Source organism: Vipera berus (genome assembly GCF_964194415.1).
Source record: "Vipera berus genome assembly, chromosome: 1".
Classification (NCBI taxonomy): Eukaryota; Metazoa; Chordata; class Lepidosauria; order Squamata; family Viperidae; genus Vipera; species Vipera berus.
This window is the reverse complement of record NC_138202.1, coordinates 1,460,639-1,480,820: the sequence shown is the minus strand read 5'-3', so window position 1 is coordinate 1,480,820 and position 20,182 is coordinate 1,460,639. Positions and strand designations below refer to the sequence as shown.

General features: G+C 53.6%; 3 protein-coding genes across 3 annotated transcripts in view; 1 reads left to right on the top strand and 2 right to left on the bottom strand.

Moving 5' to 3' along the window:
* Nucleotides 1-20,182, bottom strand: part of LOC308677033 (nicotinamide riboside kinase 2-like) — an 828,951-nt gene that overhangs the window by 737,052 nt on the left and 71,717 nt on the right. The window lies entirely within an intron of this gene.
* On the top strand, nucleotides 9,811-10,065 carry CTXN1 (cortexin 1; the record flags this gene model as incomplete). The annotated part of the gene is made up of 1 exon (XM_081343191.1): nucleotides 9,811-10,065. One exon carries the CDS (start codon nucleotides 9,811-9,813, stop codon nucleotides 10,063-10,065), a length of 255 nt encoding a protein of 84 aa, XP_081199317.1.
* The window catches only part of FBN3 (fibrillin 3), a gene marked incomplete at both ends in the record, with an annotated part of 201,276 nt that continues 200,277 nt past the window's right edge, over nucleotides 19,184-20,182 (bottom strand). The window contains one exon of the mRNA XM_081314809.1: nucleotides 19,184-19,558. Within this exon, the coding sequence (XP_081170935.1) occupies nucleotides 19,184-19,558 (375 nt within the window). The remainder of the gene's footprint in view (nucleotides 19,559-20,182) is intronic.

Sequence of the window (20,182 nt, the reverse complement as noted above, 5' to 3'; positions counted from 1 at the left end):
CAGCGACTATGCAGTTGTGGGTACTGGCCACAGCGGCAGCGGCATCAGCATCGCTGGCATTTTTGCAAAGCAGACTAAGAGGAGAGATGTTGGAGCTTTCTTCTCATCATTTTTAATTTTAATTTTTAATCATCGTGTTTTAATTTGCCCTGTAAACCGCCCTGAGTCCCTCGGGGGCAAAAGGGCGGTATATAAATCGAAACAAATAAAAAAATAAAAATCACGCCCGGCAACGCCCCCAGCCCCTCAGTTCAGCCCAAACTTTGCCCCCTTCTGGCTTTGACCTCCCCCCAACCCTTTCCCCTCTAAAGGGGCGACTTTAAAATCAACAGGGACCCTTTCAAACTCGCTTGCGAAGAGAGTCAGCGAAACGAGACTGAATCGGAATCCAAATTTGCACCTCCGGGGCTAGAAAAAAAAAAGAGAATTTCAGGATTTCGCTCAATGCCGGGCCCACCTCCCCTTTGGCAGATCCAAAGGGGGATTGCACGAGGCTGGGGGGGGGCAGTTTGCCCCTGGTGACCCACAAATATTTTAATTTGGCCAGGGCCCCGAGCAGGCAGCCCTCTGGCGGAAGGAAGGAGGGGGCAGGGGTTACAGATGGGTCCCACCCCGCTGAGCGGGCACCGGCAGAGGTGAGCGTGCTGCGGAATCAAATTTTGCAGAGCAATGGCTTTCCCATGGGGATGATGGTTAGTTCTGAGAGTGCCCCCCCCCCCGGGCATCGTTCTGCTGTGCCTGAGATTTAAAAATAGAAGCGCGTGCCCTCCTCTCGTTTTTTTTTTACCCCTTTCAAATCAATTTTGGACAGTGAAGGCTCCCTTTGCCCTTCTGACTGGCAGCCTCAACCCAGAGTCAAAAGAGAGTCGGGCATCCTGGATTTGAGAGGTTTTCCTCATCTGCAGAGTAGCGCAACTCGGCTTTGGCCTCAATTTAGGCCGGCACCACAATTCAAAGGCAACAATTCTTGTTCAATCAGCATGTTTTTAGCATCCAACACTCACACCCATTATAGGGAAAACTATTGCTTTAACTAGCCTGCTTTTTGTATCTCTATCAACATGTCTGTTTTTCGAGGTCTTAGAATAGAACAGAGTTGAAAGGGACCTTGGAGGTCTTCTAGTCCAGCCCCCCCCCAACTCGAGCAGGAGAACCTATACCATCTCAGACAAGTGACTGTCCAGTTTCTTCTTAAAAACCTCCAGGGATGGAGCACCCACGATTTCTGGTGGCAGGCTGTTCCACTGGTTGATTGTCCTCACTGTCAGGAAGTTTCTCCATAATTCCAGGTTGCTTCTCTCCTTGATCAGTTCCCAACCCTTGTTTCTCGTTCTGCTTTCAGGGGCTTTGGAGAATTATGTGACCCCCTCCTCTTCTTTGTGGCAGCCCCTCAGATACTGGAATAACTGCTATCCTGTCCCCCCTATTTCTTCTTTTCTCCAGACTGGCCAAACCCAAGTCCCGCAGCCCTTCTTCGTATGTTTTGGTCTCCAGGCCTTGGATCATCTTAGTTGCTCTTCTCTGAACTTTTTCCAAAGTCTCCACATCTTTTTGTAGTCTGGTGACCAAAATGGGTTGCAGTTTTCCAGGTGGGGTCTCACTAGAGTTAGGGTTAGGGTCTTATTCAGGTTAGCCCTTGCAGCAGCCTAAGGTCATCCTGCGTTTGATTTCAGAGGTAGAAGTGAGAGAAATTTTAATACAAAAATTGTAATGGGATTTTCCAGCCCTCATTTATTAGCAAGTTAAACCAGAGTTGGAAGGGACCTCGGAGGTCTTCTAGTCTGACCCCCCTGCCTAAGCAGGACATCCTAGACTATTTTAGACAAATGCCTTGTCCAGTCTCTTCTTAAAAGCCTCCAGTGTTGGAGAACCCACAAACATAGAACACAGAATAAAGGGACCTTTGAGATCTTCTAGTCCAACCCCACTACTTGAGCAGGAAATTCTATACCATTTTGGACAAATGGTTATCCCGTCTCTTCTTAAAAGGCTTCAGGCGTAATATTTAATTTATTGAGTCTTATAATAAATTTAACCATTTATTTATTTACTTAATTACTTATTTATTTATCCAGATCAAATTTGAATAAATAAAGGCGGGGGGGGGGCGATCCACTCACATATCCTCTAAAAGGGCTTTATTCTAGAGAATTCTGCTTAGAGGTTGGTTTTCGGGGAGGGGGGGGATCAAGGGGGGCGGAATAGAAACATTGGCCTTTCGAAAGGCAGCTGGGAGCTTCTGGCTGCTCTCACCCGGCCTCTGATTTTAAGGCGCCAAAGTTTTTTTAGGATGCACTTAAAAGCGGGGAGACCCCGAAGGACTGAGGATGGCCTTGGGCAATGGAGGAGGAGGAGGAGGAGGAGGGCATGGCTGGATGGGAAGAGGGCCTGTTCCCACAACCCCCTTGAGAAGCTTTAAAGAGGAAAGGTAGATTTTCAGCAGGTTTGTCGGTGCTCCGGATGTCTGTCTTTGTGCTGGGAAGACTCTCTCTGGCTTTGGTCAGGGGGTTCAATCCTGCCCCTTATTTTTCCCTCCCCTCCCCTCCCCTCCCCTCTCCTCCCCTTCCCTCCTCTCATCTCCCCTCCCCTCCCCTCCCTTCTCCTCCCTCCCCCTCCCCTCCCCTTCCATTCTCTCCTCTCCCCTCCCTTCTCCTCCTTCCCCCTCTTTCCCCTCCCTCCCCTCCCATTCTCTCCCCTCCCCCTCCCTTCCTTTCCCTCTCTTCCCTTCCCCACCCCCTCCCTCCCCTCCCTTCCTCTTCCCTCCTCTCATCTCCCCTCCCCTCCCCTCCCTTCTTCTCCTTCCCCCTCCCTTCCCCTCTCTTCCCCCTCCCTCCCCTCCCCTCCCATTCTCTCCCCTCCCCCTCCCTTCCTTTCCCTCTCTTCCCTTCCCCACCCCCTCCCTCCCCTCCCTTCCTCTTCCCTCCTCTCATCTCCCCTCCCCTCCCCTCCCTTCTCCTCCTTCCCCCTCCCTTTCCCTCTCTTCCCCCTCCCTCCCCTCCCCTCCCCTTCTCTCCCCTCCCCCTCCCTTCCCTCCCCCTCCCTCCCCTCCCTTTGGGAACTGCCCTCAGTTTGAAATAAGATGAGCGGCTATATAATAAGAAGGAAACGGGAGGGAGGGCAGGAGGAAAAGAGAAGGAAGGAAGGAAGGAAAGGTGAAAGGGGAAGGGAGGGAGGAAAAGAGGGAGAGGGGGAAAGGAAGGAAGGAGGAAGGAAGAAAAAGAAGAGAAGAAAAAGGATGGGAGGGAGGGAGGAAAAGGAAGGGAGGAAAAGAGGGAGGGAGGAGAAGAGAAAGAGAGGAATGAAGAGAAAGGAACGAACGGAGGAGGCAGGGAGGAAAAGACAGAATAAGGGAGGAAAAGAAAAAGGGGGAGGGAGGGAGGAAAAGGAGGGAAGGAAAAAGAAAGAAAAAAGAAAAGAAAGAACGTCCCATCTTTCCTTATTCCTCTTCTCTCTGGATTCTCCGGGGAAGTTGGGAAAACGTTGAATATCTGAGAGAGAAAGAGAGGGAGAGGGAGAGAGACGGAGGGAGAGAGAGAGAAAGAAAGAAAGAGGGAGAGGGAGGGAGGGAGGGAAAGAGACTGGATTCGGAGGACCAGCAGGACTTTCTCTCCGTTCGGGGAAAATTAAATCTGCGACTGTCGGTAGGTTTATTGCGACTGGGATCTTCGACCTCTCTGCTTCGCCACCTTGGCAACTTGAAGAGGGGTGGACTTCAACTCCCAGAATCCCCCACCCCTCTTCAGGTGGCCAAGCTTTGTGGGTTGCGAGAATGAGCCATCTCTCCCTGCTTCCGCACGCACCAACTTTTGCCCCAACTGTCTCGGAGAGGGGGGGGACAGGTGGGGGAGGGGGCTCCAGAGGGCAGACCTTCCTCTGCTTTCCCCCCCCTCCTCCCCAATCCTGGGCGCGACTTCAGGGCCCGGAGGAAGCCTCGCTGGGGGTCCCTGGGGGAACCCTTCGCCGCCTGCCTGCTCTTTGGGAGACTGCCCAACACGCCGCGCCCTCCCTGAGACCCCCCTCCCTCTTTGCTTCCTTTTTCCTCCCTCCCTCCCTCCCTCCCTCCCTCGATGACATCTCCTTTTTCCGGCATCCTCCTTGATGCCGTCTCCATGGGAACCGTCTCGGGGTGTCTGCTGCTGCTGCAAGGAGGCTCCGGAGGCGGGGAAACTGAGGCACTCCAGGGCTGGCCCTGGCAGAGGGGCAGGTGGGGGGCAGCGCCCGGCCCCAGGCCCAGCTGCGATTGACAGGGGCTGCCACCACCAACACCCCCCCCCCCAAATCCCCCACTCCCTCCCCCCAAAAGGAAGAAGGTGAGTCTTGGGGGGGGGGTCGTATTGGAGAGAGAGAGAGAGAGAGAGTTTGGAGTGCGTTTTCTTGGTTTTTTTGGCCAGGTGCAAAGTTTGAATTCTGCTTTTTCCTGCTCGTTTCGGCGTCGCCTGCCTGGGCAGAAGGTTTGGCCAATGCGCGTTCCCTTTTTTTTTCTTTTCCCTCTTCTCGCACACATCCATGTGCCGGATTGCCCGGACGGGCGTCTGCCCAGCCAGCCGTTGACCTGCCGGGGCGTGCCTGCTCTTTGCCGGGCGGGGCGCTTTTTTGTGGGCGAGCGGTGAGTGGCAGGAGGCCAGGGGTCCGGGCAGGAAAGCGGGACGGGGGTGGGTGGGTGGGTGTCAGAAGGCGCACACGGCCCCGGCTGAATTCACACTCGGACGAACCTGCCTGTGATTGCTACAGGTCGGGAGGGCGGGGGGGGGGGGAGAAAGAGAAATTGCTCAGCCTTCCCCAGACAGGGTTTTTCGACCTGATGGGACTACAACTCCCATCCCCCCCTGCCCCGCAGCAGCTGCAATCCAGATGTGAACGGTGAGCCCTTTGTGGGAAAGATTGAAGAATGAAATTCTGACAAGCTCTGGAATGCAAAAGAATAAGAATAGAATAGAATATGGAATAACTGAAATAGAATAGAATAAAAGAGCTGCTCAGGCAGGAAACCCCAGACCATTTCAGACAAGTGGCTGTCCAGTCTCTTCTTAAAAACTTCCAGTGTTGGAGCATTCACAGCTTCTGGAGGCAGCTTGTTCCACTGGTTAGTTGTTCTCGCTGTCAGGAAGTTTCTCCTTAGTTCTAGGTTGCTTCTCTCCTTGACTAGTTTCCATCCGTTGCTTCTTGTCCTGCCTTCAGGTGCTTTGGAGAATAGCTTGACTCCCTCTTCTTTGGGGCAGCCCCTCAGACATTGTAACACTGGCTGTCATGTCACCCCTTACTGGAGACCTGTGGCTGGTGGGGGGGGACATCATGCTGCACCCGTTTCATCGCTATGATGGTCATTGTTGTTAGCTGCAAAGTTGTGTCCAACCCATCGCGACCCCATGGACAACGTTCCTCCAGGCCTTCCCGTCCTCTACCATCTTCTGGAGTCCATTTAAGCTCACACCTCCTGCTTCAGTGACTCCATCCAGCCACCTCATTCTCTGTTGTCCCCTTCTTCTATTGCCCTCCATCTTTCCCAGCATTAGGATCTTCTCCAGTGAGTCCTTCCTTCTCATGAGGTGGCCAAAGGATTTGAGTTTCCGCTTCAGGATCTGGCCTTCTAAAGAGCAGTCAGGGTGGATCTCCTCTAGGACTGACCGGTTGGATCGCCTTGCAGTCCAAGGGACTCGCAGGTGATGGTGATGGTCGCCACGATGTAAAAAAAGATGTTGAGACTCTGGAAAGAGTGCAGAGAAGAACAACTAAGAGGATCAAAGGCCTGGAGGCTAAAACATACGAAGGAGGGCTGCGGGACTTGGGAACGGCCCGTCTAGAGAAAAGACGGACCGGGGGAGAGAGAATAGCAGCCTGCCAGTATTTGAGGGGCTGTCACAAGGAAGAAGAGGGGGTTCAACCTATTGTGCAAAGCACCTGAAGGGCAGGACAAGAAGCAACGGATGGAAACTAGTCAAGGAGAGAAGCAACCTGGAATTAAGGGAGAAACGTCCTGACAGTGAGGACAATTAACCAGTGGAACAGCCTGCCACCAGAAGTTGTGGGTGCTCCATCACTGGAGGTCTTCAAGAAGAGACCATTTGTCTGGAGTGGTAGGGGTCGGCGGTGGTAGAGTCCCAGGGTCTTGTGATCGCCGTTTGCAACCTTCCTGGGGGGGGGGGCTTCTGAGTAGCAAATTCAACGGGGGAGGCCAGATTTCCTTCCCCCACTCTCGGCCCCTGCGATTCACTTTAAGAGCCACAAGGCTTAGCGACGGAGGTTCTGGTCCCAATTTCGTCATAGGTTGAGGACCGCCCGTAGGGGCTACGTCCTTGTGTCAATCAAGGTGGGTGGGTGGGTGGACAGACAGACAAACGGAGGGAGGGAGGATGGAGATGGACGGATGGATGGAGTGATCACAGCCACCACCCACGCAGCTTGGCTGCCCGGCTTGACACCCCAGGAGGTATTGCGAGGTAAAGACCCCCGTGTGGGGCCGGCTCTTGGCGTGGGGAAGGAACTGGGTGCCCCCAGAGCCCCCCCCCGCCACTGCCACCAGCTTCCTCCCTTCAAAGGAAAGGACAAAATGTTTTTATGAGCTGGTTTCTCCCTGACACTCTCTCCGTCCATCAGCTCAGCGGCTGGAACCGGGATGCCTTTGAGAGCTGGCATTTGCTTTGATTGACACCCCTCCTCACCCCCCCACCCCCCCACCCCCTCGGCTAGATCGTGCGATGGTTGCCGGTCTCTGACGCAGCCCTGCTTTGACTGAGGCCAGATCCTGGACAGACCCGCGGCTGCGGCTTAGATAAGGTAGCTAATAAGAGAGCTGGAAGGGACCTCGGAGGTCTTCTAGTCCAGCCCCTTACTCAGGCAGAAGACCCGAGGCCATTTCAGACAAACGGCTGCCCAGTCTCTGCCATCCGTTGGCCTCCCTCCCCACAAGCATCTGGGGCTCCGTCTCGGCCCCTCCTTTGTATCGTCCACCCGGATGAAAGTCCGGCCAACGGGGGGGGGAAATAGCAAATTGAGGAGAACAGACCAGGGGGACCCTCTTTGGGGCTGGGGCCCAGGGTGAAGAGGGGGGTGGGCGCCTGGCTGGGGCGGGCATCATTCACCCTCCTGCCTCGGGTCGTTCCAGCCCCTGCCCGAAATCAGAATGCAGAGCACAGGCAGTCCTCGACTTAACGACCAGAAGTGCAGCCTAAATTTCCGTCGTTAAGTGAGTTTTGCCCCGTTTTACTACCTCGCTGGCCACCCGTTGTTAAGCGAATCACTGCACTTGAAGAGTTAATAACCTGGTTACTTCCCTCCCTGCCACTGAAAGGGGCACGGCTTTCCTGCCATCCGAGGGCCACCACCCCCCGGGCTGGCAAGGAGCAGACCGAGCCGTGGGCAGCTGAAGGGGGGGGCTCCTCCCTGGGGGGGGCTCGGAGGGAGGGTGGGGTGGGCAGATGGTTCTCTTTTTATGGCCGCCCAGAGCCGTCGGAGAGTCCGGCGTCCTGGCACCCCGAAATGCTTCAAGGAGAGCGGGACCCCCCTCCCAGCTGCCCCTTCCCACCAGACATGGGGGTGGCGGATACCCCCAGGGGGCGGCAGAATAACAGGATGCCAGAGTTGGGAGGGACCTCCGAGGTCTTCTAGTCCAGCCCTCTGCTGTGCCGTTTCGGACAAGCTTGGCAAGGGACGGGAGGGCAGGTCCATTCGGGGCTCTTGAGCCTCAAGGTCTGGCGTCCCCACCCGGTTGGGGGAGGCAGCAGACACCCCCCACCCCCGCAAAGGCCCTTTACAGGGCAAGGCTTCCGTCTGCATCGCGGGAGACCCCCTGCGAAGCAGCTGGTTCTGAGCAAGAGGATGCCGGAGGTCGGGGTCCCTTGTCCTCGTCCTGCGGAGTCTCCTGGCGGCGTGGACAAATGTTGGGGGCAGGACGTGGACCCTTTGGTGGTGGTGGTGGTGGGGAGGTCTGTAGCCAAGCATGCAAGTAATTGAGGATTTCCCCCCCCCCCCCATTTCTCTCGCAGCCTCAGCCGGACGTGGGGGAGGCCTCAAGACCGGCAACTGTGTGACGGGGGTCTCTTTCCCCCCAGCTCTGGCGATGCAGGCGGCCTTGGAGAGCGGGCAGCAGGTAAGAGGCCCCCTCCTGGATGGAAAGGGGGGGGTTCCCTCCAAGTGTGCCCACTGAGATGTTTGCCTCCGCTGGCGATGCCCGGTGGATGCCCCCTTCTCTGGCTCCGGGGGAGGGGAGCCCAGCTCCACTCCAAAAGGCGGAGCCAAAGGGCAGGGGAGGGGGCGGAAGTGAGGTGGCAGATTCCACCCCCGAATTCACGCACCCCTCAAAGTTAACAATGGACCCCCTAAAAAGGGCTCATGACCCGGATGCAAAATTCTCAGCAACTGGCTGGCAGCTGTGCCCGCTTGCAGGAACTTGGGAGGGTTTAGCCGGAAACGGTTTTGGCTTTTGCCGGCTTCCTCCTGGTGTCTGGCCAAAAAAAAAAAAAAGCCCTAGGGTGAACAATGGATTCACTTAACGACCGCAGCGTTGGAAAATGTGTTTATAGCCAGTCCTCACTTGGGTCATTAAGTGAATTGCCGTAGTCGTAAAGGAAGAGATCATGGGACCCGTGCTTGTGAGGTTTCCTGCTGTCTTCCCCTTCTCAGAAGTCAGAGAGAGAGAGAGAGATGATTGATAGATAGATAGATAGATGGATGGATGGATGGATGGATGGATGGATGGGTAGGTAAATAGATAGATAGATAGATAGATAGATAGATAGATAGATAGATAGATAGATAGATAGATAGATGATAGACAGACAGACGGATGGATGGATGGATGGATGGATGGATGGGTAGGTAAATAGATATTTATTTATTTATTTATTTATTTATTTATTTATTTATTTATTTATTTATTTATTTATTTATTTATTTATTTATTTATTTAGATTTATATACCGCCCTTTCCCGAAGGACTCAGATAGATAGATAGATAGATAGATAGATAGATAGATAGATAGATAGATAGATAGATAGATAGATAGATAGATAGATATAGATAGATAGATAGATGATAGATAGATGATAGATAGATAGATAGATAGATAGATAGATATAGATAGATAGATGATAGATAGACAGACAGACAGACAGATAGATAGATAGATAGATATAGATGATTCAGATAGATAGATAGATAGATAGAGATGATGGATAGATGGATGGATGGATAGGTAGGTAGGTAGGTAGATAGATGGATAGATGATAGATGATAGATAAGTAGATAGAAGATATAGATGATCGAGATAGATAGATAGATAGATAGATAGATAGATAGATAGATAGATAGATAGATGATTGAGATAGATAGATATAGATAGATAGATGATATAAATGATAGATAATAGATGATAGATAGTAGATGCTAGATATAGATAGATAGAGGATATAAATAATAGATGATAGATAGATATAGTTAGATAGATAGATGATAGATAGATAGATAATGATAGACAGGCAGACACAGATAGATGATGGATGATAGATGGGTGGGTGATAAACGGGGGGATGGCGGATGAATCGATGGCTAGAGGGATCAAGAGAGGCAATCCGCTCTACCCGTCAGAGGCCAAACGGGGGGCGTCTCTCCGCTCTGCTTCTTTTCCAGGTGCCCGAAGCCCCCGGCTGTACCCCGGCACTGCTGCCCGCCCTGACCTAGCTTGCACAGCCGTGGGAGGGGAAGCGGCTGCCCCAGACTGGGAGATGGGGGCTGCCTGACCGGCCAGGGCGCCCCCCCCGTGGCCTCTGCCTTCTCCCCCCCTCCATCCGCCGTAGGTTTCCTGCGCCGCCACCATGGACGACGCCTCGACCCTGGACTACGAGCTGCTCTCGCCCGGGCAGGGGGGGCCCAGTCCCGGGGCCCCCGGCATGGATGCCGAGCAGAAGACGGTGTTTGCCTTTGTCGTCTTCCTACTCATCTTCCTGGTGGTGCTGATGGTGCGCTGCTTCCGCATCTTGCTGGACCCTTACAGCCGCATGCCGGCCTCCTCCTGGACTGACCACAAGGAGGGGCTGGAGCGCGGCCAGTTCGACTACGCCCTCGTCTAGCTGGGGCCCCCCGGGCCTCGGGGCCCCCGCAGCTGCCGCCGGTTTGGGGCTCCCTCTGCCCCCCCCCCGTGTTTCTGTGTGACGTGTCTGTCTTGGGGGCGGGGCAGGTGCGGACTGCCCCCCCCTTGCTGTGGCTTTTCGGTGTTTCTTTGTGTCGTAGAGACGGAGAGGGGGGCTGTGGGGGGGGGCAGCCGGGAAAGGGGACGGTGGGGTTTTCAGGCCTCCTGCAAACAGGGACCTCGATCACTGTTGCAAAATAATTCAGGAATTTGCCCTCCGCCAGCTTCCCCCCCTCCCCAAAATAAAATCCGGGAGGCCCGTGCGGCGTGCAAATTTTGCACGCTTTGGGGGCACCCATAAGCCCCTGCCTTACGCTGGCTTGTAAAAAAACAACGAAGATTTGTGGGGTTTTTTTTCCCCCAGTGGGCGAAAGGAAAAAAAAAACAAAAAAACCAAAACCCTCACCTCATCTGCAAATTCACACGGAGGCCTTAAAATCGCCACCATGGCCTCTAAAACCCCTTTCCAGCCAACTGGCCTACCTTGCAAAGCTGTTGGGAAACGTTCCTGACCGAAATGCCAGCAGGCGATGGGACGCCTGGCTTTTGAAAACAGCCTTCTTGACCTGGGGGAGGGGGTTGACCCCCTTATCTGGACTACATGCCCCGTGATTCCCAGCCTGAAGCCCCAGGACGATGGTGTGTATTTGTTTACCGTCCAAACCTAAGAAAAAAGGAACGTTCCCTTCTTTTTCTCCAAGCAAAAATCTCCTCCTTTTGCGTTGAAGGGTCTGTGTGGGTCAGTGTTTGCTGTGTGTGCGCGTGTGTGCATTTCTATATGTGTGTGATGACTAAGTGTGATCTCTCGAGAGTCTCTCTGTGTGTGTCGTTGCGATAGCAAACGCAGCTGGGATTATCCGGTGCTGGCAGGCGCTCTCTTTTCCCCCTGAGCCCCGTAACGATTCATTAATTACGTTGATTAGTAGTAATAATGGTGAGAAGGAGGGTTAATAAAGAGATTAATGCTTTCGGGAGCCAAAGGTGGGGATTAAAAAGCAGCTTTAGTGGCGTTAAACCAGTAATTCTAAACCTTGGCCGTTTTAAAGAGGCTGGACGTCAACTCCCAGAATTCCCCAGCCAGCATGGAAAAAAGCAAGGTTTTACATGTAGGCAGGAAAAACCCAAGGTTTAAGTACGGATTAGGCGAGACTGGGCTTAAAATCAGCCACTGTGAGAGGGACCTCGGAGTCCTAGTGGACGATCGCTTAACCGTGAGCCAGCCGTGTGCAGCAGCGGCCAAAAAAGCCAACACAATCCTGGGTTGCATAAAGCAGAGGCGTAGAATCAAGATCACGCGAAGTATTAGTACCGCTTTATAAAACCCTAGTGTAGGCCACACCTGGAATACTCCAGCCAATTTTGGTGACCGCGTCACAAAAAAGATGTTGAGAGTTTGGGAAAAAAACTCAGAGAAGAGCAACTAAGATGATCAAAGGAGACTGGAGACTAAAAGATAGGAAGAACGGCTGCGGGACTTGGATTTGGCCAGTCTAAAGAAAAGAAGAAATAGGGGGGACAGGATAGCAGCATTCTAGTATCTAAGGGGCTGCCACAAAGAAGAGGGGGGGGTGTGTCAACTTATTCTCCAAAGCGCCTGAAGGCAAGACAAGAAACAATGATTGGAAACTGACCAAGGAGAGAAGCAACCTGGAATTAAGGAGAAACGACAGTGAGGACAATTCACTAGTGCAGGGGTAGGCAACCTCGGCTCTTTTATGACTCATGGACTTCAACTCCCAGAATTCCTGAGCCAGCCAAGCTGGCTCAGGAATTCTGGGAGTTGAAGTCCATGAGTCATAAAAGAGCCGAGGTTGCCTACCCCTGCACTAGTGGAATGGCTTGCCACCAGAAATCGTGGGTGCTCCATCACAGGAGATTTTTAAGAAGAGACACTACTAGACAGTCACTTGTCTGAAATGGTAAAGGTTCTCCTGCTTGAGCAGGGGGCTGGACTAGAAGACCTCCAAGGTCCCTTCCAGGTCTGTTCTGGAATAGAATATTCTGATTCTGATTCTAATGCAGACAGACCAGGCCCTGTTTCTAAGTCCAGACATCTAGAAACGTTGCTAAGGTTCAGAAATACTATTTTAACTGGGGGGAGGGGGGAAGAATCCAGTTTTGGCACTGGGGGGATGAGGTGCAAGAGAGTAAAGCTGGGGGGGGGAAGAGAAAATAATGAATTTAGGAGACCTGACCAGGAAGAGACACCCCCCCACACACCTCTTGGCTGGGGGGAAGATGTGGATGGCCACCTGAGTCCAGGGGGGGTGGAACATTCTCCTCCTATCTTGGGTCACTCCAGCCCTACAGGCTGGGCATTCTGGGCCTTAGAGTCCAACCCATGTGGGGGGAGCAGTATTGGGGGGGGCTGCAGGTGACCCAGGCAGACCCCCCTCCCCCAAACGGTTGTGGGGCCAGTGCACTGACTTTGCTGTTGGGCGCCTTTGGTGGGTTCAGGCCCTTTGTGCAGAAAAAGAAGGGGTAGAGTGCCTCTGAACATGCAGAGTTTATTTTTTTTGGGGGGGGGAAACGAACATCCTGAAAGCCCCTTTCTCCCCCCCCAGTGATGGGGCTCAGGAGGAAGGGGTGTCAACCCAGCAGTGGCCTTTTTCCGTAGATGAATCAGTGTGTCCCCCCAAACACCCAGTTTCCTGTCCCCCTAACATCTGAAGCTCTGCAAAACACAGGCCTGGAAGCCCCAGAAAGAAGCGGCTACCCAAACCACGTGCCTGTGGAGGATGGGAGTTGTAGTCCAGCTCATCCAGAGAGCGCCGCAACGAAGCTGTCGGGGTCCAGTGAAGTCCAGCAAGATGGGAGGCTGCGCTGTGTACAATAACTTCCGAAGATCTTGGTTTGCAGCCATGAGGACTGGAGGCTTGATGCTAGCGTTGGGGTTCCTGCGGTCCTCCTACAGCTCAGGGTCTGCGAAGGCTGGACGCCATCTTGGAGATCAGGGTGGTGGTGGGGGAGGAGGAGGCCACAACGGTCACTTTGTCTAGTGGGGGGTGGAGGAGAAGAGACGTGGCGTTCCCTCCCTGGACTTGTGGCAGGGAGTTCCGCAGACACCCTCCCTTTGCAAATGAGCTGGAACAGTAGCCCGTCCTTTGTGGGAGAGGCTGGGCTGAGCCACTGGGTTTTGGGTGGGGGGTCTCATTTGTGTCATCCTGTCTGTAAGGGGCCCCCTCCCTCCTTCTGGGGGCCCCCCCAAATAAAGCTGTCTTTTGTTGCTAAGATCGGTCTCTGCCTCTCGCTGTCTAGAAATGCGTCATCCCGGATGCTGGTTAATCCTTCTTGGTCAGTTGGGGGTGCCTCCCCTTTGATCCTTGGGGGTGGGAAGGGGGGGGAAAGACCCGGTTAGGAGACCCATTCTGACATTTAGAAGCCCTTGCAGGTTCCAAAACAGGAATGGGCGTCTGAGTGCTTCTTTCTGTATAACGAGTCGGCGACGGGGCCCACCCGATTTTTACAATCTGACTTTGCACGGGTCACTAAGGGAATCACCACGGTCATTAAGCGAATGCCACGGTCGCTAAGCAAACCAATGTTTTGGTGTGTGTGTGTGTGTGGGGGGGTTTCACCCAAATCTGGAAGCCAATGCCGTTTTTCGGAGAAACTCATAAAACGAGAACACAAGACTGCTTGGTTGCCAAGCGCGCGAAACGCAGTCAGGTCGGTCCAGGTGGGTTCCTTTGGCGCTTCGCACCGTCACGAAGCAAACGGTCGTAAGTTCAGGACTGCCTGTATTGGGCAACCACCCACCTTGATCTCCATCCAAACGGGCTGCCAAGCAAAAGCCTCCAGATGAATTGGGCTCTACGCTTTGACGGGAATGTCCCAAAGGTGCTTTTTTGCCCCAGGACTTACTCGTTTTTCCTTTGAAGACGTTTCGCTTCTCCTCCCAGAAGCTTCTTCGGCTCTGACCAGATGGTGGGGAAATGGAAGGATTTATACTCCTTTCAGACTGCAGGTCATTTGCATCCTTGTAGAGAGCCGTTGAGGCCACCTGGAGGTTTGTGTCCTCGAGGTCACCTGAAGGGTGCAAATGCGGGTGGAGCCTCCTTGGAATTGCCGAAAGGACCATGTTGTACAGATTGACGGTGTCGTATCCCACCCACCCCCCGTTGAGAGAGGACCGTTCAATTTTGACCTAGCCGGCCTCTTGGACCCCCCTCTCAAGCCACCGGTCCTCTCTGTCCAGAATGTGGACTTTGCTGCCTTCGCAAGAGCGGCCTTTGTCCTGTAAAGGCAGACGGGTTGCTGACTCTGCTCCCGATGGGTTGGTTCTCCTCCGTTGCGCCAAGCGTTTGTGAAGCGGTTGTTTCGTTTCCCCAGTGCAGAGATCTGCACGGTCTCCCTGCACTGTACTGCACACGCCACGTTGCTCAGTTTGCGTCTGGGTGTTTCGTCCTTGGGGTGGGCAAGCTTCTGCCTTGGTGTGTTTGTGGGTTTGAAGTGTTGCGCCTGTGTTGTGTTGGCTGAAGATCCTCCTGTTGCCTCGTGACAAAGCTCCTTTGGAACAACCTTGACCCGGATGATGGAGAATCTCCACGGACATTTTACGGAAATGATTAAACCCTCCCAGGAAAGATGGCTGCAGCACACGAGCAGAAATTCAAAGTCCAAACAGCCTGGGAAAAAACGATCAATCCTCACACTTACGACCAGCGGTCAAAGTGATTGGCATCCCGGGGCTGTGTGTGTGTCATGCAATGGTCATCTGCAACTTTCCAACGAAGTCCAAGGGGGGAAAGCCAGATTTGCTTAACGACCGTGTGATTCGCTTAACCACCCTGGCAAGGAAGGTCACCAAATCTGGCGTGCCTCACGTAATGCCCGTTGCTCAACCGGGTGGCGATGAAGCGAGATAAATCGCCTCGCTTAGCGACGGGCCTCCCGATCGCAATTGTGGCTGCAGGTTAAGGACCGCCGGTAGTTGGCATCGCTGGGAGGGCTACACAAATGCACAACGTGTGTGCTTAAAGGGGAGGGGGGGCGCTTTAAGCCGGCCTCCGATAAAACCAGACGGAGCCCGCCAAATTTAACCCAAAATAACTTTATTGCCGCCGTCGCTCGTGACACAAACCGAAAAGGGGCAAGACCCGAGTGGCCGAAGTGACCCTCCCCACAAGGAAGCCCACGGCCACGTTGAACCGGAGGGCACCGCCTTGCAGCTCCGCGCCCTGGTAAATGGGGGGGGGGTTTCAAATCCCACATGCCCCCCCCCTTGCAGACCCTGGCCCAAATCTTCACTACTGGGTTATTATCATTATCGTCACCATTATTAATAAAAGAGAAGGAAAAGGAAGACATTTTAAGTCAGCAATGACAAGGGGGGGGAGCTGCTTCTGCCCCCCCCGTGAGGATCAGCTGGGACAGGAGGAGGTGATGCTTCAAGTTTTCAGACTCCCCCCTTGGATATTTGGGGGGTGAGGAGGAGGAGGAGGAGGAAGAAGGCTGGCTAGCACCGATTTCCGATGCCTCTCTAGGCATCTTCAGAGACCCCCCCCGGACAAAATGGCCTGAGATTTGGGGTGGGGGGGGCGGGCAAAGAGTGCAGCGCCCCAGGGGAGACCGAAGTCGTCTTTGGCATGGGATGGGAGCGCTGCACCCAAACGTGGAGTTTTGCCTTCGAGAGAACGGGAAGGGCCCTCTGAGGTCATCCAGCCCAGCCCCCTCCCCACTGCATTTACGTGCCGCACGTGCGGTCGAAGCCTGGCTTGCTTCCTTATCTGGGGGGGGGGCTCTTTGGAAAATTCGCTCTCACGGTTGCCCCTCCACCTAATAAAGCAGTTGGCCTTCCTTGCAGGGTACACACACACACACACACACACACACACACACACACACACCCCGCTGACCTTCCCTTATCCTCTCTTTCTGCCGCCTTTGGGATACGCTCTGAGTTGAGTGCTGGGGAGTACAAGCTGTCCGCGACTTACGACCGTTCTTTTACTGACCGTTTGAAGGACGCACTGAAGGAAAAAAAAAAAGGGGGGGGGCGTTTTTTCACTCTTAACGACCGTTGTAGCATCCCCGTGCTCATGGGATCAAAATCCAGGCGCTCAGCAACCGGCCTAATGGTCCCAGCATCCCGGGGATCACCTGGTCCCCGTTGGCACCCTTCCAACTCGGCTGCTGACAAGGTAGTCCCCGGCTTACGACCGCAAGGAGCGCCTGTTGCTAAGGGAGACGTTTTGCTAGGCATGTTTTGTCCCCTTTTACTGGGGCCGCGCTTGCCACGGCTCTTAAGTGAGTCGCTGGGGCTGCTAAGTGGCCAAGTCAGTTTTGCCCTGTTTTACGCCCTTTCTCGCCGGGGGTCGTTAAGCGAATCTCTGGAGCTGGTGAGTTAGTAAGACGGCTGTTAAGCGAAGCCGCTTCCCCCCAAACGGGTTGCGCCCTGGCCAAGCTGCAGGGGATTGTGTGAAAAACGGCCGCAACTCGCTTTTTTCAGCGCCGTTGCCGACTTGAATGGTCACTAAACGAGGCCGAGGACTCCGTGTTAAAGGAATGGCCCCACGACGGTTGCCTCCTTTGGAAATGCGGTTGAATCCCTGTTTGTTTGTGGTGGTTCACCAAATTCACACCCCTCTTTTATTGGGGGGGTGTGAGGATATTCTTGGTGCCCCTTTTTTATCCCTATGAAAATATATTAGCCGCTTTTTCCACCCGGGGGGGGGCCCTTTCTCTGAAAAACAGAAACATTTCCTTTTCTGCCAAAGCGACGCAAAATAAAGACACGGGGGGTCTTTCACTTATGTCTGTTGCTAAGGGAGACACTGGCCGAGTGGGCTTTGACCCACTTTACGGCCTTCCTGGCTGCCGTTGTTAAGCAGATCGCAGAGGTTGCTGTTAATCACTTAACTAAACTATTAACCAGCTAAGCTGACAATTCACTTAACAGCCGTGCTGAGTCAATAACACGGTTGTTAAGTGAATCTGGCTTTCCCCGCCGATTTTGCGCGTCGGTTGAACCCGCGGGGACGCTGCGACCGTCAGAAATGTGAATTGGTTGCCGAATTTGGATCACGTGACCACAGGGGAATGCTGAGACGGTCGTTAAGTGTGAAAAAAAGTTGTTTGCTTTTTCCAGGGCTGTTGTTAGTTTGAGCGGTCACTAGACGAACCGCTGTAACTCGAAGTGCCACCTGTTGGGCTCCATCATCTGGCGATTCAGCCTGACTCCGGAGCCCGTTTTGCTCCTGGCCTGCCGGACAGTGGGACGGGGGTGGGGTGGGGTGGGCAGCCATTTCAAGGCCTGGGGGGGGGCAAACTTTTAATCGGGATGTTTGAGCTTCCCGCGACTTGGCCTGCTTCAAGCCTCGTTCGCTTTCCGACTTGCTTTCCTCCTTGCACCCCAACCAGGGTTCACAAAGCCTCATGCCGGCGCGGGGGTCAAGGGCTGGCTGAGTTCACACAACACGCCGGCTAATAAGGCAAACCATCATTTTGGGTTGTTTTTCCTGTGCCTTGTGAACCCAGATTCTAAGGACATGACTTTGCAGGAACTGGGCACGTCTGGTCTAACGAAGGGAAGGATTAAGCGGGGGTGGGTGGGTGGGGGGGACACGATAGCAGCCTTCCAGTATCTGAGGGGCTGCCATAAAGAGGAGGGGGGGTCACGTTATTCACCCGAAGCACCAGAGGGCAGGACGAGAAACGACGGTTGGAAACCGATCAAAGAGAGAAGCAAACCTGGAATTAAGGAGAAACTTCCTGACAGGGAGGACAATCAACCTGTGGAACGGCTCGCCACCAGAAATGCCTGGAGATTTTTAAGAAGAGGCTGGACAGCCACTCGTCTGAGATGGTAAAGGGTCTCCTGCTTCGCCAGGGGGGTTGGGCTAGATGACCTCCAAGGTACCCTTCCGACTCTGTTATTCCTTATTCCTCCAGAGCAAGCCTAATTGTTCAGTTGTTCTCTTGGGGAGACGTAACCTCTGGGGCTTTGGGGGAAGATTTACAAGGAAAGCGAAGCACTTCATTTCCCGCCCCCCCCTCCCGAAACGCAAGTTAGGTAAGGTGGGTTTTGGGGGACGCTGCTGGCTAAAACGTCCCAGAGCGAACATGGAGCTCCTATTTCAAGCTTACGTTTTCAAGTATTTTTTGGCTAGCATAGCAGACCGATTCCCCCCACCTGCCCACCCTCCAGGCTGCTTGCCCCCCCCTCACCTGCCAGCAAGGCTACAGCCCCCCTCCCTCCTCTGAATAAGAGCATCTGTTCCTTTGGACTTCGAGAGACGATCGTTCCACTTAATGTTTAAGGCGCATCCCTGCTGCTTTAGTTAGCGGAGTCCAGACTTGGCATCGGCATTAAACAGAGGAGACCTCCACTCTCTCTCTCCAGAATGATTGCTTTAACAAGCCTGCCATCTTGGGGTCTGCAGGGGAGGGGTCAAAAAAGTCAAGAACGACACCCCCGCCTTTTGGGGGGGGGTTGAAAAGAGGCAGGCTTCAATTGCACGGTGGCCGATGCCATCTTAGCACACACCCACGCACACACCCGGGCACAAGATTGCCGGCTCTTCTCTGCCAGAGGACAAAGAAGAGGGCCTGGCTGTCCTGAGTTCAAGGCATGCGGTGGCCCCGCGCCGGAGAGGAAACCTGGGGAGGTGTTCTTGGAGCCAAAAGGTTTTCCTTCGGTTCGGCCCCTGGATGCCAGACTTCGACGCGTCAGCCGTGAAAGCGGGGGGGGGGGGAGGGCTTAAAAGCGGAAGGGGGCGAGGAAAAACACAGGAAAGACGAAATGGAGACGGTCCAGCGGAAAGACTCAGGGGGGGCCCTCTGGAGCTCCCCAACAGTGACTCCTAGACTCCTGGAAGGCAGCAGGGCAGAGAGGAGAAGTGGGGGGCAGAGGAACCCAAACACTGGGCTGGGGTCAAGAGGAGGGCTGTGGTCCGGATCCCGGACTGTCCCCCTCCTTCCAGCCCCCCGGTGGCGGAGGGCGGACGCTGGAAGAGCTGCAGGGGACCCTTTGGGCCGGGGAGGGTCCGAATGGAGCGGGGTACAGCCTGGGCCCAGGTTATTATTTTTTGGGCGGGTGGGGGTCTCTTGAGACGGGGTTAAAAGAGGTGAAGCTGCAGCTTCATCTTCAGGGCGTGGCCCATCTCTCTGGCCGCGGAGTTGCGTTCCTTGCCGGGCTCCAGTTTCTGCAGTTCTCGCGGGCGGGAGACGGGCACGCTGACGATCTCCAGCAGGTAGGTCCCGGGGCCGGCCGGCTTGTGGCCCAGGTGCAGGTAGCTCAGCCCCTCTTTCTGCTGGATGTGGAAGTGGGCGTCCCGGTTGCCCTGCGCGATCACGTAGCGGATGTGCTTCTCCAGCGGCTCCACGGCGGGAAGCAGCTCCAGGATGTGGGTCTTCCGTCCCAGGTCTGAAAGGTTCAAGGCGAACACCAGGGGCGCCTCGACGTCGATGCTGGCCAAGCTGAGCCCCGGATCCTGCCGAAGGCAAAATGGGAGAGGGGGGGTCAAGCTCAGGATGTTTATATATATATGTGTGTGTGTGTGTAAATTTTGTTTGGCTTTCTAACAAAGAATAAAGGGAGACCGATATGATCATTTCAAACTTATTTGTTCTCATCAGTCAGCCATACCCTTCTGAGATTCAAACCTGGGCTGACTGCGTCTTAAGCAGTTGTTTTAACCCCTAGGCCACAGGCTCTCTCTCTGTCTCTCTGTTAGCTGAGAAGCAAGGAAGATATGTGTTAAATGTTTGTTAAGCATTCAATGTTTGTTAAGCAAGTGTATTCTGAATTATATATATATATATATATATATATATATATATATATATATATATATATATATATATATATATATATATATATATATATATATATATATATATATATATATATATATATATATATATATATATATATATATATATATATATATATATATATATATATATATATATATATATATATATATATATATATATATATATAATTTGGCAAGGACAAAGGCCTGGTAGTGGCAGGAAGGAAGCAGCAGGGTACCCCAAGGCTCCGTCTTCGGCCCTTAGGCTCAAACCTCAACTGAGAGGGCACAAAGAAAAAT